The 23,315-nt window shown below is 45.7% G+C and overlaps 1 protein-coding gene and 1 long non-coding RNA gene across 14 annotated transcripts in view; one reads left to right on the forward strand and one right to left on the reverse strand.

Moving 5' to 3' along the window:
• LOC308054939 (cyclic AMP-dependent transcription factor ATF-7) overlaps positions 1 to 23,315 on the reverse strand; it is a 70,288-nt gene that overhangs the window by 43,930 nt on the left and 3,043 nt on the right. For 7 of the 13 annotated variants that reach the window (XR_013924312.1, XM_080368412.1, XM_080368415.1 and 4 more), the window contains exons 2-5: positions 10,684 to 10,760; positions 8,320 to 8,411; positions 6,884 to 7,316; positions 4,858 to 4,926 (exon numbers count right to left, since the gene is read on the reverse strand). Coding sequence is in view for 9 of the 13 variants with exons in the window: in XM_080368412.1 (XP_080224538.1) it covers positions 4,858 to 4,905 (48 nt within the window). In the remaining 4 variants the exon portion in view is untranslated. The remainder of the gene's footprint in view (positions 1 to 4,857; positions 4,927 to 6,883; positions 7,317 to 8,319; positions 8,412 to 10,683; positions 10,761 to 23,315) is intronic. The other 6 variants (XM_080368419.1, XM_080368423.1, XM_080368420.1 and 3 more) reach the window with 3 other exon arrangements.
• On the forward strand, positions 10,768 to 18,994 carry LOC308054946. Its single transcript, XR_013924316.1, has 2 exons — positions 10,768 to 13,339; positions 13,406 to 18,994. It is a non-coding gene; the product is annotated as an uncharacterized lncRNA (long non-coding RNA).

Genomic DNA, 23,315 nt, shown 5'->3' on the forward strand with positions numbered 1-23,315 from the left:
AAATTAAGGGTGGGTTTAAAAAGCAAACGATTGTTTGAGGAAATGGCCTGTATAACTGTAGCACTGGAATTAGGACCTGAGTGATGATTTGTGTCACTTTTTATAAAAGTGAAACGGCATGGAGTGGGGAGGCAGGGGCTCGGGAAAGTCTTGCTCCCAGTAGAATATATTCAGTATTATGGCCCCTCCATTAGTTTGGGCAACAGGAGTGGACCAAACAGTTTTATTAATAAAGATGTTCCTCCATCATGACACTTCATAAAGCCTCAAGCATCCAGCACTCCCAAAGCCTTCAGGAGAGGAGCAGAAGAGGCACGACTGCCGGGGAGGCACATCTGTCTCCCCACCAGCCCGCATTTCACGCTGCCAGCTCGCCTGCCCACATCAGCCACCAGGCACCCCGGGAAGGGTTTAACACCATTTTAGAAGGGAGGATACAGAGCCAGACATGGAGCGACTTCCCTCTGCCACCACCAGCTCATGGTCATGAAGCAGCACTGGAGCATCCAAAGCTCCCACCCTCCTTCCAGACCTTTGCTCTAGATGCCTTAGACAGGACGGCCGAAGTTTTAATTACCTTGTGTTAATGAGTCAGAGCTGTCTCATTATACAGACTTAGTTAATACCTTTCAACTTTAACGGCAATGCTCAAGTTTACAGCCAACACTTGGTTGCGCTAAGGCCACCTTTCATCACTCAGTATGTTTTAAATGGGATTAGAAGATTTTAATAATGATTAGCAGCACACACCACCCCCAGATTAGTTTCACTTAACAGATTCAACTAAAGCCTTACTTGAGGCATTGCTCTACATCCCCTGCAGACATTTCGGAGGCAGGGGCTTGCCTCTGCCTCCCTCCACGCCTCCACAGTGGCACAGGGGGGCCCGTCCCCGTGGCAGAATAGCTCTTCTCCATCTACGCAGAGAGGGCCGGGGAGAGGGGCTCGGGGAAAAACGTGTCACCTGTCCTCTTAGAGAAGAAACCAGATAAATGACCTTGAGAAGAATCTTTTTTAAAAGCAGTATATGCAGCACATTTAGAAGTCAGCTGTGTCACAGCAGACTCACTGTTGGGAAGCGATCACATACAGAATCCAAAAATAACAACCATTAAAGACCTAGCAACCAAAACATGTTTACATACCCACTGGAAGTCCACTAGCTGCAATGATATGGGGGGTACAGCAAGACCTGCTCATCTATTTTCGGTGGCCGCTCCCTCTTGCCCCTCCTTGCTTCCCTGAAAAGTAAGCTTTACAGCCTTTTTCTACATAGAAGCAGTGAAGGAAAAGGAGGAAAAAAGGGCATACAGCATAAAAAAAAACGGGGCTGGTACCAGTTACAGAGGGAAAGCAGCAGCTAATGGTTCAAAGAAATTACACTGGGAAGCAAAATAATTTTTTTTTTCCTTTAAAGGGGGAAAATCACCACTGACTTTGCAGTAATTGTCTCCAGTGTCCTGTTCAAATGAATTTGGCTCTGCTCTCCCTTCTCCCGCGACCTCCTATGCTACTGCGTGTCTCAGCCCAGCATTTGCAAGAGGCAGATCACTAATTTTAGCCAGCAGAAAAGGACTGGGTGATTTGTCCCCACACCTGCTGGCCCACCTGACAGTAAAATCCAGAAGCCCATCCCAATTTACTCGGGACCAAAGCAGCCAGTTCCCATGGGAGCAGCCCACCAAAACCAGAGCGCACCCCTCCAACAGGAGTATCCAAAAGAACTGGAATATGCAGGGATAAAAACTTGCTAATGGATTGGGCACGGGATCAGAGGTTTATAAACAAGAGAAAGGAACAGAGAGGCTGGAGCCACAGCAGCAAAAGGATAAATCCCAATATCCTGGTGTTATCCCAAAACCACTGACCCTGATAACCCAAGAGGCTCAACAGCCACAGACATCCTCCCACTCAAGTGGCTTTTTTCCTAAGCAAAATGCACCCAAAGGTCTTAAAAGAATGAGGCGGCAGGGGGGGGGGGGGGGAAGGCTTAATCCTGCAAGGAAGTCTCCCTCTGCAGTGCCAGCCACAGTCTGGCTGGCTTTTGAGCTGGGGAAAAAAGAAAAAAAGTTTCCCGTGCTGTAAGCAATACAGCACTGCTTGAGAGTGCATTTGTGTGCCTGGGTGAAAAAAAACACAATTACCCCCCCGGAAAGCTCAAACCTCTGGATCACACAGACTCTGATGGGATCCATAGGCACTGAGCGCCTGTGGAAAGGTCAGGATGTCTCTGTACCAGAACACACTGAGCTGATGCCTCCGTTCTTGCCCCCTATGTTTGAAGACAAGGGTCTCGATCTTCAGGAATGAGGGAATGAACCAAGATAGTTTCACACGAAGAAGCCATTTCTGATGGGATGATCCACAGCGGCTTGTCAAGGGTCAGGGTTTAGTGCCAAAAGGCAGCACGAGCTGCGGGGGAAACAATGCAGCATATGCTTCAGAGGCTGAGCCCTGCAGACAGCTGCTGGTCACCACCAGCCCCCCAACTTCAAATTCGGAATTATTTTTAATATTCAAAGCTACCAATTGCTCTACCCTGTCCAGCTCATCGCAGCAATTGTACTCTGCTTGCCCCAGAAAGCACAGCTCACCAAACATTAATTTTAGCTGATGATCCTTCTATGACTGTCTGTACAGCTCTTGGGTACCACTGCACTTCTATGGCAGTACTGCTGCATGTTAGCGATGAGCTGGATTTGTAAGGGCTCTTAAAAACCTTCAACGTGAAGCTGATATGTACATATTAGAGGACAAAAAAAATGCACGGAAGACACCAGGACTTACAGGAAGATGCTCAGAGCTCTGTGTATTTAGTTAGTCTGAATGACTGTTTAAGGGATGACTCGGTCGATCAGCAAACACCTACAGACATCACAAATTTGATGGGAAGGATCTTCTGTCTAACAAACAAAAATTAACAAGCTCCATAGCCTGGAAGCTGCAGCTGAACAGGTTTAGACTGGAAATAAGGCATAATTTTTCCTTACCGGTGAGAGCAATTAACTATTAGAAAAACTTAACCAAGGGCTGTGGTGAATTTTCCATCACTGGAAATATTTTAAATCAAGCTTGGATCATCACTATTTAATACATGCTCTGGTTTGAACAGGTATTGAAGGACGTTCTAGGAAACTGTGCATGAGGTCAGGTTAGATCACAATGAATCATACCGGTATGAATTACCCGGATTCTAACATTTCAATATTAACATGAAGAATTGTCAGAATTACCCATAAGCAGCAGTCTGGAACAGCGAAAGGAGGAAGCAACCACCTTTATATGTCATTTGTGGGAGATTGTGGGAGATTAAATTTAAATACATTGTTGTTTGCCTTAATTGCTTGTTTGAATCCGATTTTAAGGTTGTATGATTGAAGTCCTCACATCATTAAGTGCTCAAATACAGCTAATACATTTTATAAATGACTTGCACAATTTCACAGGCAAAGAAGTTCAAGATAAAAAGCAGCTTCCAACAAAAAAAAAAAAAAGGGGGGGGGGAAGAGGAAGATCACCTGCAAGCGGATAGAGAATGCTTCAGATGAGACTAGTGCCAGAAGGATCAAAAAGCTGAGAAGTCCTAATTGTGTATTTTTAAAGAGCCCCCATCTCCAAGAGTTACCAGATGAGATTTTTGACCCATTTCTGTGCTATAAAAATAAATGCGTCACAGAATTCACATGCAGTCTCAGAGGACGTGCCCTGGGGATGCAGAATTATCTTTAATTTCAATTGAGAGACCCACAAGAGACATTTAAGGTATTAAATACACTGAAGAACTGGGGGGGAACAGGGGACAGGGTGAGTGCCCTGGGATCGGTTAGAGCTCCCAAATGCGTCACAGCCATAACAGTTTGGCAACCTGACATCCAACGGTTGCAGCCAGGAAAACTGTGTGCACATCACTTAATATCTAATTAAAAGCCACAATTCCTTCCCCCTCCTTCCCCTACAAAAGGCATCTTAGCATTTTGAGGTTCAAATGCTTCAGAACAGACAAACCGAATTCTCCCTGGACTCTCCACAGGGCTGTACTTCCACAGAAGCCCCAATTTCTAATGGCTCCCATTAAAACAGCCCCAGCAGTAACTGCACAATCCCCCTGTTCCTCCCATTAACACGGCGTGCAAGCTGCCAAGACACCACTGAGCGCCGGAGTGACCCTGAGCCCAGCTTTGGGGAAGTGTTAGCTTCATTGCAGAACCAAGCAAAATGCAATGGGAAGGTGCCTTCGCAGGCAGGCAAGCCCACGAGGAAGGTCGGATGACTGAAAAGGGGATGTGACTCATTCAGAGCAATAAGCATTTGCCCTAGGAAAGTGACAAAAAGTTTTGCAAGGCCATAGCCAACTCTAGCATGCTGTCCGCAGAGGAAAAATTCACAATGGGTCGTCTTTTTTTTTTTTTTTGCAAGCCCAAAATAGACTACGGCAGTTTGGGGTTCGCATAACACCAACCATCAACTGTCACATTCTCAGCTGCTTTACAGAATATGCTATAGCTGCTAACTCATCCCAGCAGAGAAGGAATATCTGTCCTTTGGTTAAACAGCCTTGAAAGAAGATGAGCAATGTTATCAGAAAACATTAACAGGAGATCAGCATGTTTTCTCTGGGCTGGATGGGTCTCACGGAAAACACCAGCAGAATAACAATACGCCGCAAAGCAAGGCAGATTTCATTACTTTGGAGTGCCTGCACTTGCTCATAACCTGGATTTACACACTGCAAATCCTCTGATCTGATTACCTCCAGTGATCACGTAAAACACCGGCTTTAAACTCTTTGCCTCAGTGATAAAACAGCCACTTTGATTCACAACGACACATTCACAATAAAGTATACTGTAAACGTACCTGTCCACAGCCGGGGGCATTGCACACAAACGGCCTGTCGTCTCCCATATTTCATGCAGCTGAGCTAAGCTGAGGAGAGAGGAGAGAAGAGGAAATTGTTAAATAAGCCAAAAAAATTAAAAATATCAAGAGCAGAAGCTGCCCTTTGCGGGGCTGTAATTAATCAATGCTGTGCTTGCAGAGAAGGAGGATCTCATTGTGCCCTAGACACAATCAGGGAAGAGAAATTAATGCAACCCAAGTTTGAATAAGACTTCGGAGGGCCCAGTCAATTTTTCACGTATGAAGAGAAGGTGCTGCGTCACACCAGAAGGGCTCATTAGGAACTGTGACAGTGAGACAGTGCGGGCCAGTGGGTAGGGAAGAAGCAGGAGCTCTCCACGCCTGGGCTCCCACCAGGGCCCACCAGCAGTTCTCCGGAGGGCCATGGGACTTTCCCAGCTCACTGTCACCACCTGCAAGATCGGCACAACGCTCATCTCTCACAAAGGACCACCTGGCACTGCAAAGACCTACAAAAGACCCCCCCAACAGCGGGTGCCGAGGAAGGGCCGAGCCTGCTTCACCCTCCCGCAGCATTTACAGTAGAAAGCACAGACACATAGGCAAAGACAGTGACAATCTACAGGAAAAAAAACAAAGTGCAACCAAGAAGTGATCAAATAAATCCAAGTCCTCTCTATGTACAAGTTATATTTTCAATGGGAGAGAACTAAAATTTGTCATTTAATTAATTAAGGGATTATAGGAGTGGTGCTCCGTTTTACAAGGCAATAATCTGGCTCCCTAGTGGGTAAACTACAAGGCTGATGGCAGGGGTAGTTTATCACAGATTATAGCCAAGGATAACAAAACACTCAGTCCTATTATGCTACAAGTGAAGCTATTCTTATTAATAAAAAATAAGAGTAAATAAAGTAACCCCCACCACCTCAAATTCAAGAAATAATGGTTCCCTCCACCCACTGATATTTTTATAGCAGGATTTTAAAAAGCTATAATAAAGCAAATGCTATCTCTTCAGGGGGTTTACTGTGCGAACATGTTCTGGCTGTTCATGTTGCTTCCAGCATCTCTTACTCCAAGTTCGGCACTTGGCTGCAGCGACGCATGTCAGCTTGGTACAGCCAAGAGCAGAAATGAAACCCGAATGCGGCCAAAACGCGTTCACGAAGACACAGGCTCTTTTAGTTAGCTTTTTGCATTTCTAACCATTAATACATGCACACGCACTGAGCAGCAGCAAGAGGGTGGGGAGACTTGTTATTTTTAGGAGCTATATGAGAAAGTGCTCCAAGAATGCAACTTAGCAGCAGAGGGTGAATGCATGTGCTACAGAAAACAGTCCCCTTTTGCTTTGATTGAAAAAGACACAGAAATCAATTATTGCTCAACGTGAAAAAAAGTTTATTTTTCTACTACCACACGCTAGGGCAGTGTGCAGCTAAAATGGGTGGCTACAGGAGGTGGAATTCCCCTCCTCAAGCACTGGCTCAGCCGCAGCGCACATCAGCAACAACCAAAAGTTATGAGAAAGCAGCTGCCAGTTCTTCTCCCACAAAAAGGGGAGAGACTTCCACTACACTAGACTATGTTTGGATTTTTTAAGCAAAACTGCATGGCCTATGCAAACACGAACTCACAAAAGGATAAATAGCCCTCTCACAAATGGAACAGGCGAGCAGCCAAAACGCTCCCTAGCATAGGACGAGCATAATAATAAAAGCAATAAAGATGGCCAGGAACATCCACCCACGACAGCAGCCCCCTCAGAAAAGCTCACAGAAGTGACATGGGGCTTGCAGAACTCGCAGGAGATAACAGCAGCTCTGTATCTTCACCAGAAGATTAAATCCTGGCGAAGGCTAGCCTTGAGGTGACACAGGCACAGATGACAGCAAGACAAGGACATGTTAAAGACAGGACTCTTTGTACCATCCTTCTGAACTTCTGCGAGAGCTCTAGACCAGGAGAAACCAAAATACTGAACCATTGCTCTTGCCTGCTAAACAAACTGGGATCTCACCTCCACCCACAGCAAACTGATCCTCCTCCAAGAGTAATCTCCTTCAGGCCCTGACGTAGCTGACTTCCATGCATCTGCTGCATCTAACAGTGGACACAGGAGCTGCTGTTACGTATGACCTGTTCTGAAGGCACAGAGAAACCCAGGCTTCCTCAGGAAGCTTTAACATGCAAAAGCAGCCTCCAGCAAAGAGGGATGAAGAGGTCAAACCTTCCTGTAATACCAAACCACTGCTTGGACCAACTCTCTGACACCGCAAAGAAGAGAAGCACAGAACTGATTAAACACTTTGTCACCTGTGCTTGGGGTCCAAAAAACACTGCAACTGAACCTTCCAGGTAGCTGCACAAAACGCTGCAGCTCTGAATGAGTCAAGAGTGCTCAGCCCTTCATCAACCACTCCTAGCAGAGGGCAGCCTCACTACAACTCTCTCTGTAAGAAAATAACAAAAGAAGTCAGATCAGACAAAGGACACATCAACTTGATGACTGCTAGAGCTATTTTACCATCACCTGTGCAGTATGGTGGCAGGTAAGACTATCGTATCAGGATACAGACCAAATAAAAGTCAAATATTGCTGTCTTGAGCAGCCTGGGCGTTAGTTTTCCCCCTTCCTGACAGTCACATCGTCACTCGTCTCACTGTGCACCCGTCTTCCTTGCCCATAAGAGACAAGGATCTGTCCCACGGCTCCTGGCACGGCCCAGGCTCCCAGAAGCTGCAGCCAGTATTGTCTATCAAGCTGAAGGTAGAAGCAAGTGTCATTAGTTCCAGATTTCTTAACTCCTATTCAGTCAACGATTTGTGCAGGCTTTGACAAACGGGTTACCTGCCTACAAAAGCCAGGGCCACAACTCTGCGCTTGGTGGGCTCACAGGTTTGTGTTTGAACGGCACTTAGAGTGTAAACAGCACCAGGCGTGACCATACGTACCTCCAGCAAGCTGAGCACGAGGCCACGTGAGAGCCTGAAAGCTCCTCTCAAGAGTCCTTGCAGCCAGGTATGCTGGTGAACTGGTCTACAAAGGGAGCCTGGGGCGTCAGTTTTTACAGTTTGTTCTCAAACTAATCACAAACCCCAGAAGTCTCTGCCAGTCCAGCGCCACATTCAGCAACTGTCAAGTGATGAAGCAGCTTCAAGTTAGGAGCTACGACATTGAGACGGCAGCAAAGTCACAAAACTTTAGAGGACAGTTGTTATGCCCCTTCCTGTCAAAGTCAGGCTGGTGCTGGAGGTGTTTGAGGACTGTTTAAATCACCCTCCTACATTTAAACTCGGTTGCGTGGGATGAGGTTAGGGATGTGTTTATTCCATCAACAAACAAATCTTATTGTTAAACACGCAGCATAATTATTACGGAGGGAGACTGCCGTATTTCACAGGGCAGCCAACCCTATGCTTTTTTAATTAACAGAGGTCAGAGATTGTCCTTACCACTGTCACTTAAGCAGCCTGCTGCCTTCGCCAACATGAAGAACTTCAGGGGTCTCTCTACCTCGTATTTATGCTTCCGATGTATAGAAAAGCTATTTAGGAAATTAAAGAAATGGATCAGCTGTCACTCCCAGTGCTTTGATAACACTAACTGAAACGGAGAGCAGGAAAACAAAGCAAAAACCCAATGGCATTTCAGGCTGCCTGCCAGCTACTTCTGATAGCAAAACAAGCAGCTCTATTAAAAAAAAAATCGGAACCAACACATGGCAAAAACCTCAGTTTACTCGATCTTGCAAAGTGTCAGGAGGATTCACTCATTCTTTAAAGAAAGATTTAGCTGCTCGTTCACTACAGAATATGACTGGTATGTACATACATGTGCTCAGATTTATATCACATTTAGTCAGGATAAATTGCTTCAATAAATTCTATTCTTAAGAACAGGCAGAATAAGCAGATGATTGGATACTGGGAACACATTCTCATTCCTCTTCCTGCAGCCGCGGGACAGTATTTCACTGTTTTGATGATTTTTAGCATGTTGGAAACAGCAAGGGGAAGCAGAGAAATGCAGACAGATTACTGAAGCGTGCTTCAAAGTTCTGTCAGCACAGACCTGACAAGCAGCTGCCGTCTCACAGAAAACTGAAGAGACCATTTTCAACCAAAACAGACTGTGCTCCCCAAGTCTGTATGTGTTTTTCTTCCTCCCTTGCCTTATTAACTCATGCAAATAACCTATAGGCTGTCTGTAAAAAGAAGTAAACCCAAAGCCACACTTCAAAGCAGCAGTCTCAAGTGTGTGTTGTGCTGATAATCAGGCACCCCTTGGAGTCTGCACAGGGTATTTAAGATACAAATTTTCTGATGACTAGCTTGTATAGAGCAGCGCTCTCAACAGAAGCAACTCCTCTGGAGCAAGCACAGCATGCAGAAAAACAGAATAAACACGAGCTTTGCTTCCAAGAGTGCATCTGCTCTGTAATGGATCTCATTCCCAGCTCCAACCGCACCTTTTAACTCCTCACCAAAGCAACTGCAGCATTGCAAGAGGATGTTTGCAAAGCTGGACAAGTGTGGCCAGGACAACTGCCACACTTCACCATTTCTCCAGCAATGCTTATCCAAGGGTGTCAGCACCGAGGCAGCAATGACAACTTTTTCCTGAAGTTAATCTTGTTCTTTATTTGTTGGGAACATCGCCTCTTCCTACTTCTGGCATTGAGATAAATGAGAAATACTCTGCGGAGTGGTTCAGTGCATGCCAGGATGCTGGGCTGACACTGAGCTGACACAGGAGGTACGTGCCGTGATAGCATCCGTGAGATGAGAGGCTCTTTTTGCAAACAAAGTGAGACAGAGTCAGAGAGCGATGTTCACCCAAGCCCCACTCCCAGCTCCACCACTGCCATCTGCTGTGATCCTGGCCATCCCGCTTACGATTGCTTTGTGGCTAGAGAAAACAAACCCTCTAGATTAAATGCACACCCATGCAGGCTCCACTTATTCAGCCGCTGCATGAATTGCATTTGTAGGGTATGAAGATACTCAAAGTTTTGATTCCACAAGGAACCTGCGCGCAAAGCCACTTGTTAATTCAGGTCCTTAGCTGGGAGGGATCACATGCATTTCTAACAGAAAGAGTAATCAAGTCACAGCTGATGTGCAATAAAGTTAAGTATTTTGCTGCATGTGCTATGAGGCAGCGTGTTTTAAATGTCCATTAACAAGAGAGCATTTGGGCAGCCTGAGGCCTTTCTGATAGCAGAGGGCTTCTATTAAGTTCAGAAGAACTACAAGACATTGTTTTGGAGATCATTATTGGTCTGATGAAGAAAGAATTGGAGGCAATCTACTTTGAGGCTTTGGAAAATCTGAGTCAAGAGTGTGAACGTGGTGGTGCAGACACATCAATTTTGTGTGCAATACACCAAGCATGCTGCAGATTGCTTAATAAATAATTCAGTCAGCAGACCCACCTGAAACTTGCTGGAAGAATTCCCTCGTGAAGAGTCAAGAGAATTAAAAAAGAAAACCCTCAAACAAATCAAAATATCAAATTAGCACCTGCAGAACTCAAACCATACAAAATTCCCTTAGAACCATGGAGGCTCATAAATGAGAAATCTATCACCGGCTAAACCTGGGTGCAAGAGCTTGCTCTCAGCAATGAAGAAGGTGGCAATTCACCCCTGCAATGGGTATGAGGAGACCTACAGGCCGTGATACAGCTACACTGACAAGGCTACTTACCACTTCTGAACTGTTTTCTCCTCTCAAAGTTTAAGCCTAACAAAAGGTCTTCAGAATATATACCTATCACCTCAGATTAAATATATTTAGAACTATGTTTTAACTAACCTGTTTGCAATGCCTGGCATAGACAGGATCAACTGCAATCCAAGGCTGCCGTGAGGATCCCTGATCTAGGCAAGCCCCTGCAAAGGGAAGGCAGACAGATGGAGGTGAAGAGTTTTACCTGCAGCATCAGTGCCAGCACAGGAGGAGGCTACATGCCACAGTGTCCACTGTGCCTCCTTCTACATGATGGAAGGAAGAGAGGAGGGTCTTCTCAAAAAGAGCTGCACGAGGCCCCAGTCAGAGCTGGACAAGCCTTTGCCAATGTCGTGATGACAAAGAATATCGCAGTTTGGAGGAGATTCACACACACCCCTCCACCACCGTTTTAGGGACATAAAGCTCCACAGGCTTTTGAAGTTGCTTTATTGTCCTTCCCTATGACCCTTCACAGAAGTCCACCAGGAAGCAAGAGTGCAAACGAGCTGCAGGAATGGGAAGCATGAGGGAGTTCCAGTCTGGGACCTTCTACTTGTTTAGTCAACAGCCTGTTTCCTCCCGCCCAGGCTCCCCATCTCCTGTTGGCCAGGGAGAATTGTGCGCCAGAAAGTTCTGCCTTTTCCCACTGTTACTGCTGAATTTCTGTCATGCCTCTTCCCCCCGCCAGCACCCACACACACACACAAACCAGTCATGCCGATTCCCTGCTCCCTCCCTGCATAAGGGCATTAGCTGGCAGGTACTTTAACAAAAGGTATCATTTTAAAGTTGGCAGTGAACCACAACCTAGGTGTGAAGTTCTAGAGGGGTTAACAGTGATGCCCAGGTTCATACATAGACAGGACAATGTTACAACCTTTAAAATATGTATTTTACCCATCTCAACAGGCTGTTGGTATTTGCAGGAGCTGGAAGGGAAAAGGCTGCAAGTATCTCATGAAAGCTGAAACCACCCTGTCCCATCGAAATGAACTGAGCTGCCCACCACACCCTCTTATTTCCGAGGAAGAACTTGACTGGGACACTGGTCTGGGGATAAGCTGGTTTTGCTTACCTCAATAATCAAAATTTCCACTTATTTAAAAGTTTAATTCTTCCTACAGATATTAAAGTCAGCCCATATGCTACTTTCCCCCTGGTATATCAGTCCATAAACTGAAGTGGTCCCAAAGCATGTTAATGAACCCATTAAGAAAAAACGAAGCCCGTTATCCTAGTCTAGACAGACACCTAGGGGTAATATTTTAACTCCCTTAAAAGGAATTAAGACATATTACATGCATCAACAACAGCAATGAAAGACCAGCCTTCCTGAAAAGGATTTCCCTCAGGATGTGCATTGGCACCTCATGGAACCCATTTTCCAAACTTTAATTTGGAAACAGTTTAGGAAGAGACACCAGAAGCAGGATACACATTTTCAAAAGCACATTTGGCATTTATGGATCCTTTCATCCACGATGCTCTCTATCCTTTCCAACGCACTATTGTAGCTTTACAGAGGAAGAGTTTGAGGTATGTCTGTAGCCACAGGTCAAGTCATGGTTTTGGCTGGCAGCACCAGGCTGATGCCACAGAAAGGGCCACAGTCAGATTCTTAATTGTCTTTAGTAGCATTACCCACAGCCACATGTTCACAAGTGCACGTTCCCACAAATACCCCGTGCCCTGGCGGTAAGGACACTCAGCTGCCCTAATGCGTGTCAGGATCCAGATATGAGCAGCGTGGGTTTTTGTGTTCGTAGCTTTTACAGACCTGTTCCAGCTGAACTACTGACAAGCAGCTGAGGTCTGGAATCAGTCTCAAGCCAAGATTTGTAAGTCTGAGTCACGCCTCTTCTGGTTTGCGAAAGTCATGAGCAAGTAACTCTACATCCCCTCTGAGGACCCTCCTATGTCCAGCTGCTTCCGATGGTGGCCCAGCATCTCCTGTGTCCAACACTGGGACCCTCACAGCTCCCAACTGGAAAGCACTCCCCCCCCATCACCTCAAATCCCTGAACAAAAAAAAAAACCACACAACCTTTTCCTTAAACCTCAGTGGTAAGATGGAAGAAACTGCCAGGTCATTAACTGCTGAACATTGGGGGAGAGAGGTGGTATGAAAAATCCTCTAAAAATAAAGCTCTATTGTCATACTTGCATGTGACCATTGTTATTGCAGGCATGCTTGTGGCCAACACTCTTGCATCTGTGCCTTGCAGACAAACTGAAATACTTTAAATCCCAATGAACACTTGGGTGTACATAAAAACTGTTCCACTTTGAGTCTGCCAGCATGGCTCCCCTCTCCAGCACGAATGCACTTACCAGTATACCAGTACCAGCACATTTAAGGTTTATTCCCATAAATCATAAGGATAAACTTTACATTAATATGACCACAAAATTAAAGCTAGAGGTTGCACCAACTATGAAACAAAACCAAAAGAGCTGCACAACAACCTCCTAAAAATAGACTTAAAGTAGAACAGAAAACAAAAGCAAACTGCACGCTCTGCTGACAGAAGTCTCTCTCTGCTAAGATTTACTCGCCTAGGAAGAACCTGATTGAAGAATGAGCTGCAAAATGAGTTAGAAGAAAGAAAATTGCTAGAGATAGGGGCATCAAGAGAAAGGACGTACCTAGGGAACCGACTGTAAGTTAAGATTGTCAGTGAAAGGTGCAGCACAGAAACAAAAGGGCTGTTAGTGTCCAAGAGACAGCAGACACCTGCAGGTAAGATCAAGCCTCCCTCGCTCTATATTCTGCCTGTGCATGAGTTTATCTATAGTTATTTTTCAGATTCCAGTAAAAGGCTTCAGTCTCCCACCGTGCTCCCTCACCCCTCAGATTTGCAGCCTCCAAAAGAATGAATTGCTCAAGCGTTGTGCTGTGAAAAGGGACAACTTGGGGAATTTTGGCATCAGTTTTAATAGTCTGCCAATAGTTATGGCAACGATGGAAGGAGAGGTGGTGAGGAAAAGCAGACAAATCACACAGGATAACTGCATGGGTGCCTGGTGTCAGTGTCAGCGCTGACACTGTGGTGATTGTGGCACCCGGTGCCCCAAAATGGGTTTTAGCCAGGGCTCTAGGGTGAGGGAGTTCATCTGAGACATCTGCAAGCAAAAAGAGGGTACCCAGATGGTTCAGTGCAGCTGCCCCATCCTGTATCACTGCAGGACATGTACTGGCGCAGAGATAATAACTGTTTTACTCTCCAAAATGAAAAAGCGCCCTTCAGAGTCAGATGCAAAACCCATCACAGACACCAGCCTCAGGCACGCAGGAACAAGTCCAAGCAAAGGTGCAGCTAAAGGTAAGACGTCTTTCAACCCACAGGGAATACAGAAAACCAGTTAGCAACTGTCCCAGGCTATTAAACAGGGCAAAGACTTTTCAAGAAGGGTGCAGGACCCAGGGAGGGCTGTGACTTTTGTAGAAAAATTACAGTATTTAGCTGACAGCAGGAGAAGCAAAGGCAGAACTGGATCAGAAACGGCGCTCTTATGACCATAGAACGCTTGAGTTGGAAGGGACCTTAAAGACTGTCTGGTTCCAACCCCCCTGCCATGGAACACCTTCCACTAGACCAGGTTGGTCAAAAAATCATCATAATACCCATATTCCCCCGAAAAAGAGAAAGAAGTCTCCCCACAGAAGGTTTCGTTACCTGGGATTATTGCAAGGTACAGCCCGGGTACTACTACACCTGTGGCAGGCAAAGCGTGTTTTCTCCTCGATCCAGTCACTGTGCTCCTTGCTGCGCCTCTAGTTTTAGCATGCCAGTTTAATGCAAAAGGTAAAACAGAGCTAGGAGTTAACTTTTTATGAGACTGAGCTACATGGGATTAATTCTCAGAGACTAATGAGTCGCAAGGCCATCCCAGATCAATTTGGGTAACTTTGTTGAGACCTGGGAGCCATGCCAAGAGCATTAACAACCAGAGCTGCAATACAAACAAGCCTATTCAAACACAAATAGTGCTCAAGACACTAGACCAAGCCCCAAGGACAGGCAGTACACTGCTACTGGGAAGAAGAGATAAAACCACAATAAACTAGATTATTATAGATGGCTGCACAGAATCTGTGCTGTAGCATACATCTTACTACAGGAGAGTATACAAGATCGCAGACTTGAGACAGAATCTGTAATTGCCACTGGGAGCTGGAACTGGAAGAGAGGTTGGTTACAATCAAAACCCAAACTGCTTTCTGGCAAGTACGAGGGAAAGAAAGACTAAGACAGCCATTTCTACTCTGCTAGCCAAAAGAGAAGGAAGCATAAGGCACTGCCCCAAGCTCTCAAAAATAGTAAGAGATTTCCCACTAAAATGCAAGGAAGGAAACATGTTGCTTTGAGACTGTTCCAGGAAAGGCTCTTTATTATTTTTCTAAGTGCAGTCATTAACAGCTCTATGCCTCGAGCTTCCTGACAATCGAAATGAATATTCAGCACACAGTGCTCTGAAAAGGCTGGGATCGGCAGGGTCACAGAGGCAGCTGCACCCCGAAAACGCATGGAAGGGAACCCAGTCCTGCCGTAGCACTTGCCTGGGGTTCGGCATCAGCGTTCCCCATGCTTGCCTGGATTAACATACCACATCGCAGAGATGGCTTGGAGCACCATAACCCACCATGAAGTGGGGAAAAGCCAAACAGGTCAAGTTCTGTCTTAACAACAACAAAAAAAAGCCACTTTAACATCTAGGCTTCCTTGTTGCAGGGTTAGCTCTGCAAGGCAGAGGGCTAGGCACCCAACCTGCCTAGTAAAGTCAATTTGGCACCTAATTTCCACTGGTGAATGATTGCTGACTCTCAAACTACATTAGGTGCCTGTAGGGACTTAGGAACAGAGCTGGTTCTGCACCTTTGGGTGCCCAGATCTCCGTTTGACTATTGCCAGCTACTACACACATTGCGAAAGATTTTAAATTTTACAGGGAGAGGCCACCACCAAGCTTAGTGAAAACGCACAGGCTGCTGTCAGTCCTAGGCTTTGACTTTAAAGTTATTTTGGGGTGTAAGAGAAGGAGTGCGAATGTTTGCTTTGTAACCAAAAAGCTACAAGAGAGCTTAAGATTGTCAACTGGGAAAGAAGGCCAAAAGCCGACGCTATAAAATCTGCTTTAGCGGCACAACACCCTTATGCTTTATAAGCTTGATAAAGCAAACCCAACTGTATAAACTGGAATATTGGCAAGGAACTCACTTGAAGTAAATCTCCAACAGACATACAGTATTTAACAAGTCGTTACAAGTTAACCTACAGCAGAGGGTGAAAGCAAAGTCCAACCACTTACCACCTGACTGTACCTTTCTGGGTGCTCAGTGCTGCTGAGAAGCTCGTAGAGGATCTCCGAGCCACAAGAGCATCCCCAAATAGTCAGAACTATCACCTTGATAGCATCAAAGATGCACAACACCCTCGCTTCTCACTTGCTAGTGCCTTAAAACAGCCTTGGAGCTTCACCACCCCCATGAGCTGCACTTGCTGCTATCAGAAGAACGATCTTTCCTACCAAGCAGGACATTTGGCCCTAAAGTGACGGAAAAAGCAGCTTTCCTCAGCTCACACCGGAGCAAATTAACAGCCTGAGTGCAAAGAGTATTTCTACATGCTTTGGGAAGAGGGTCAAACCTCACATGAAGCAACAGCCATGAGCGAGAGTTGCGCCCTCCTCCTCTCCGTGTGCGAGCAATGGGATAGGGAGGCACTGTCAGCATCCTGTCAAACGTAAACCAAACTCCAGCAAAAGGAGCAACACGGGCCCCAAACCCTGTGCACCAGCCATGACAGACTTTGCTAAGACCAGGAAAGCTTTTCCCCTGCAGTTACAGCAGCAAACCCCCCTCACAGCTGAGAGCTCCAGACAGCTAGGAGGCTTTTCCCACCACAGCTTCCACCAGCCCTCCCAACCGCACAACTTACACCGTTTATAACCCTTTTATAAACGGCAACGAGTTTACCGTTACCATAACAAGAAGTGTAATTTGTTAACGTTGCCTCCACATTAGGTTCTGGCAGGATAAAAACCATTATAGAAGCTCCATTGTCCAAGAGCCTCCTCACACTGGCCAGCCTCCAGATCAGATCTGGCCTGGCCTCCAACTCCAGAGCAAGGTGTCAGAGAAACTCTGTCATCTCAGCATGGCTGGGGCCCAGCTGAGCCACAGGTCTGGGCTGCACAAAGGGAAGGATACTGGGTTTTTTTAAATCTCTGCGGAACACCGTGATGAAAAAAGCCAAGTGAGACCAACTGCGAGAAGCTCGAGCAATCTAGAACTATCTTTGTGAGGTCCTTATGCTCTCCGACATGAGCTGAGGGACACCGGTGTGCAGATGCCTCGTGAGCACTTCCCGAGTTCAGTACCTTTGAGAGGTCAGATTCCATCACACTAACAGCCCAATCCTCATGCTCCTCCTTTCATGATCAGATTTCTGAGAGAGAAGTAGCTGCTGCTCTTCAAATACCTACTTCAACTAATCCTTGCCAAACGTCGCTGAGGCAGCCATAGCTTGGCAAAACATGCTTTAACACAAGCAAGGCTTCTCTAGTGAGGTGCCAAGGACTAGATTTCTAATATGAAAAGGCATCTGTCCAAAGGGTTTCGAAGCCTTTGATGAACACAAGACAAAATCCAACCTAAACCAGCAAGTCAGCAACCTCCCCAGGCAAGAAGATTGAGAAGGACCATCTACCAATCACTCATATGCCAAAGCTGTGCTTCCCCTCCCAGCTTCTGGAAGAAAGATGGTCTGTACAGGATGTCCCCAAGGCATTTACCCTAAGACACCGGGGAGAATCCAAACTGCAAGGCCCCGACAGCAGACAGAGCGGGACTCATCGGCAGCACCTAGGCAGAGCATTTGATGGGAGCACCTACCAGGTCCCATCAAACACAGCACCTGGCCTCCACGCTGCAACAAGCAGCGAGGCCCCAGGCACGATCATGAACTTGCTGTTCCAGGACCTCCTCCAAAATGGGAGGAATTACCTGGAAGTCCCTGAGGCTCTCCACTGAGGTCAGACAAGCCTCCACTTAATTCCCACCACTGCTGTCACCTTTGCTATCAGAGCAGACCTTGCACCTTTGGCCAGACCCAGAGGTAACAATCTAAGTGTGAACCCAGAGCAACAAAGGTGAGAGCACATCCACATCCAACTCTAGCCAAAGCAACGTGGCACAAATGTTCCTCACAGCCTCAGGCAACAAGCTTTTCCTTCCTCCTTCATACCACAACCAACTGAATCCTTGCAGCCTGCAGAAAGAAAGGCTCCAAGCGGAGATCACCAGGTAGGAAATGCTTCTGGCATTGCTTCCAGCAGGTTCAAATTTGTAGCACGACAGCACACAGAGTAAACAGACACTCTAAAGGCAGACTCTCCAAGATGCACGCAGGCAGCTTCTGGATCCTGACACTATGGCTCTCGGGTCGCCTTGTGGTTCTTCATTAGCAGTGATACATCTTCAGCTATATACTTCTTCACAGCAGGGACAACATATTGCAAGATATCTACTACAGGAGACAGAAATAATTCAAGTTTAAGAAAGGAAGGAAAAACCTAAGAGACTCACTGTTTCTCACTGAGCAGAGATAATTACAAGAAAGACATGACAAGCCTTAGAGAATGCATTATTTTACCTAGGAAATACCTAAGTGACCTAGAAACTCGAGTCCCATTTCCTGAAATTATCTAGCTGCTTAAGAGCTCTTGTTTCAATGAAAGTGAGGAAGAAAAAAGCTGCTGAAAATGGGACATAAGAGCCCAAGTCAAGCTTGAACATATTTTCCCCACAATGGTGTGTGAATAGTTTTAAAGGAAGATCGAAGTCAAGGCTGCACCGAGTTAAGACTAGGAGAGCCTCTTATGTAAGTGACAACCTCCAGATAAAGCTCTTGTCAATGAATTAAAACAACTGAAACAGCACCAGCGGGACAGGGGACAGAAAGGCACGACACTCCTGTATGTACGTGTGGTCATAAAATAAAAATATTTAGTCTCACCTGTTATTATTTACATCACATGTGGGCATTTTTATTTATTTAGCATTCAAAGGCACACACATTTTATGGTGTCATTATTTGATATGCGAGCCCTAAAATCAGAAGGGAGCAAGAAATATTCCAAATATAAGCAATGCCTAGAAATTTGGTACATTATTGTGAGTTGTTTAACTAGAACTGCATTCTGCCTTCAGAATGATTGTCTTTTAGCGGTGAACAAAGCAGTGATTTCCTATATATAGTTTACATAATTCAAAACATGAAACCTTACATCAGTGAAGGATACAGTATCCTAAACGTGGATCATACAAACGGGCACTCTATATGCATTAAAAACAGACAGGTTTAAAAAAAAAAAAAAAACAAAGGAAAAGAAAGCAATGTAAGGCAGAAGGATGAAAAACATCCACACAAAGAAAAGCGAGCATCCCTTAGGAACTTTCTTACCACCTGCACCAGAAAACATACTTGCTCATTAAAACACCGCCAGCACATTCAGGATTACGTTTTTAAAAAAAAAAAAAAAAAAAAAAAAATCACATTTCATCACATTTGCTTTGCCCACGGCTCAGTCAGACTGAAGATCTGGATGATGAGCAATGCTTGCTCTTGTATAAACTCTCCAGGTTTGTAACAGTGCACTCTTCCATATAAAGACTTCTGATCCGATTAACGTTGTAGACAAACTTTCTCAGCCCCGTTTCCACACAGTACATCTACCCTGCACTGTGGGATGCTCAGCTAAGTCTCTGCTTTCACATTTTTGAGACCCAACGGTTGATTCCAAGAGACCTGGCACCCGGCTGCTGTCACCCCTGGTGACAATCTGCCTTTGGATCTCACCTCCCTCCACTCACCCTCCAGCTCTATTTTACTAACACTCAAAAAAACATAAGGGATTATTCCTGGTGCTGGAACAGCAGAAGAATGGCCCATGAATGGCTGCCAAGCCTACCTTCAGACCCTGCTGCAACAAGAACAGCACAAGATTGAAGAAAACTTCACATTTTGCAAATTTGCACATTCTGGCAAAGCTTTCTCTCCCCACACGCAACCTACTTCCAACTTCACCCGTTCAATCTCACTTCCAAAACTTCTTCAGACTTCCAGCATCTTCAGCTGTGGACACGACCAGCTGTACCTCTAGAAACAAGTCTATTTTAGATGCCAGCTATTTTAAATAATTGCAAGCATTAACTACTTAGCAATTTGAAGATTTGTTTCCTTCGTCTCAGCAGACTCAGCACCAGCAAGAGCTTTTTGGCAGAAAACCCAGAAAGCCGTGTTCTGCTCCAAGTCTGGTCTACTCACTTTGGAAACAGTTAAAGGGCATAAGACAGCTTGGTACGGTTACACAGGTATAAATACACTCATTTGGGCATTGCTTATTCCCTAGCACTGCCAAGTCCACGTCTAGCCAAGTCCTTAATACACTGAAGCCTGTGAAAGACTGCTTTTTTTATTATTATTATTTTAAATAGTAACAATGGTATTCAGAACGAGGTCTCTGCCAACCAGGGCTGAAAACATTCTCCATAAGCACAAAAAAATGAAAGCTGTGCAAGAGCTCTGCTAATAGCAACACTACAAGTGTGGCAGCGCATCCCCAAAAGGCAGGGAAGTGGTGAACTTCACAGCTTTACTGTCTTTTCAACTCCAGGCACAACTTGCATTTCATACTAAAGGAGTTCAAACATCTGTTTTTCAGGAGAAGGGGAGGAAAATGTCTTCGTACAGCTTCCCTTGTCGGGTTTTTCAGTAGCCGTGCCTGACAAAGAGAGCTCAGAGCTCTGCCGAGCGCGCAGAGGAACACCCGCAGTGGGTAGCACGGCCCATAGCTGGCAGAGGAGCTTTGTTTATTCATGAACCAGCTTGCAATGGCTGGCACCACGTCTCCACTCTGCTTCATTCTCTCGCACAAGGGTGGGACAGCAGAGTGGCATTCCAGACCTCTGCAGGCTCTCCGCAGGCTGGCTCGCTCCTGCAACCAGAGCGGCAGAGCCATCTGTGATCCCCGCGAGCTAAAAACACGTTGTTTTCCTTGGGAAACTTCAATAAATGGTTGCTGTCGCCTGGGAGCTCAGCTCCGTGCTTGTCCTGCTGCGGGACTGCAGCCCCTGCTCGTGCACAACAGCAAAACAGTGACATGGAGGCAGGAAAACTCACCCCGGCCAGCTTGGCCTCTCACTGCCACCCCAGCAAAGCATGCCAAGAGCTTAGACGAAAGAGGTGCAAGCCAAAAATCCCTTTCCACTAAATAATTAGCCTACATCAAAGTTAGGTTTAGCCTCAGTGAAACCACACCGTGTTGGGTCTGGTTAAGGCGCTGAATTTATCATGTTTCAAAAACAAATGTCAAACTTGGGCACGTATTAAAATACAGCATGTGCTGTACAAAGGGTACTGTATGGCCGACTTCTGCATCAGCACGTGCCCCAGCAGGTGTGTCGGGGAGGTGGAAAAAAGCAAGAAGCATCTTGGAAGATTATGAAATCGAACTTCAGAGAAGCAATTAAGCCAAATTCCCACGAGCCAAGACTAATTGCAGCAAAACACACTGTGTTAATATCAGCTCTAAAGAGGGAGAACAAACCCGATCACACCAACATCAACCAGCGGCTTGGAGAGGAACCTCTGTGGATACTGGCACCTCCATGGGCTGTAAATTAGGAAATGCTGGTGTCCTCCAACACGTGAGCTCGCCGTGGCCCTTGCAGCTTCCCTGCCCACATGTGCATCGCTTGGTGGAGGGCTGAGGCCACGGACGCAGGGCAGTGGGCCTCAAACACCTGCTCCAGCCACCACCAGAACAAGGCTGTGCACAGGTTGAGCCTTAACTCCTCAGAGCTGGGCAAAGCAATTTGAAGAAGTGAAGGAGCAGCAGAATTACAGGATTCGCTGAGGACTTGAAGCGACATGATGGAGAAATTCATCAGCCAGACAAAAAGATGTGACAAATATTATGATGTGAAGGCTGATTAAAACCTCAGTTTTATATTCAAAAGGAAGCAAGGCTATAAATGTACTTTTATTTTAGTCTCTATAGACAGCTTCCTACACACTTCTACACCAAACAGAAACCATTTCTAGCTCCCCAGGGAAACCCAGCCCCCTGGCTTGTTTCTCTGCTCAGCCTACACCACTCAGCATTCACCTGCTGTATTACAAGTTCCTTGAAACCAGAATGGAGAAACTATATTACTTCAAAAGGGTAGAGAAAAAATTAATAAAGTTACAGGAAGCAACAGGTCCCCAGTCCTGAAGGTGTGTTACAATGCATTTTGGGAGGAAATATTTTATTGTAGCTGGGTGCTAAATGACTGAGGAAAGAGCAGTTTTGGAAGTCTGGCCTCAATTCTCAGTGCTAGGAATGTAAAAAGGCAAAAAAAAGAAAGGCACCAAGAAATTCAGAAGGGTAAATAAAACCAAGCAGAATGCAAGAAAGCATCACATGTGATGCAGCAAAAAATTAGTCCAAAACAAAATCCAATCCAGAGATCCTCTGCTAACACATGCTGCGAAAAACAACACATGCACCACAAGGCCTGCCAGAAGCTGAGTGTATTTTACTTAGCCATTTTTAAAAAGTTTCCACCACAAAGAGGCGGTGACTGGCTCTGGGTGAGGACATGTCCTAGTCACCCTGATCCCCGCTGCACACCCTCAGAAGAGCTCCAGTTCCTCCTGGCTGCTTCATCATGTGAGACCGGTGGACCCTACAAGCAGGCTCCTGCGTGCTCAAGGAGGATGGAAGGAGGATTTGGTTTCTTCCCCCCAGCCATCCTCTCACATCCATCCACTCACTCGTGCTTCCTCTCTCAGACTTCCCCATCTTTCAAAACAGTAAGGGAAATTTCCTGCCTGTCCCGCACCACGTACACAAACCCCCTTTTAGCCATCCTGAGAATGTCCTCTGCAGTCAGCGTCTCTTCCAGTCAGGCTCCGAGGGGTTTCAGAAGAGATGGAAATAAAGACATTAATGAGAAGTTTGATTTTTTTTAAGCCACATCCTTTTATTTTTGTCACCTTCCTACATGGCATATCTACACAATCACCACCAGATCACAGTCGTGCCACACAGATTGTACAGCATTTCCAAGTTAACTCAGACTAGCAACTGTCCCGTCAACCAGCTTAAAAAAAGTAGTGACACTTGCAACGTACCCAGGTGGGCTGACTGTCTAACAGTGGGACTCAGCAAGTCTCAACAGCGAGTTCATTTTCGCCTGACACCTTCATAAATCACACAGAGGGAAAACATAAAAATAAAAATCAAGAGTACTAGAAACATACAGTAGGAAATGCTGGAGAAGACCAGAAAATAAGAAACCTCGAGAAAACAAAAATAGGAGCAAGAGTAAGTAGAAATTAACGTTAGAAATATCTCTCAACATGGAAAAAGTTAAGGTACTTAACTTACTGAAAGTTAAGAGAAGGACAAATTGCAAGTGGGCGCTTTAACATACTCAAAGTTTGTGTAAAGCTTTTCCTTCTTTAAATCAGAGCAGGGAGCAAGGAGGGAAAGTCCCCATCTCCAACACTCTGATGCAAAATACGTTCAACTCCAAGCTATTCTGTATCAGAAAGATATTGACAAATTGGAAGGCATTCAGGAAAATATAGTTAAGCAGCTGAAGGGATTGATTTACACGGAAAGGTTAAAATAACTAGACGCCTAGTTTGGCTAAGCAGTAAGTT

This window comes from Falco punctatus, assembly GCF_963210335.1.
Source record: "Falco punctatus genome assembly, chromosome: 18".
NCBI classification, from domain to species: Eukaryota; Metazoa; Chordata; class Aves; order Falconiformes; family Falconidae; genus Falco; species Falco punctatus.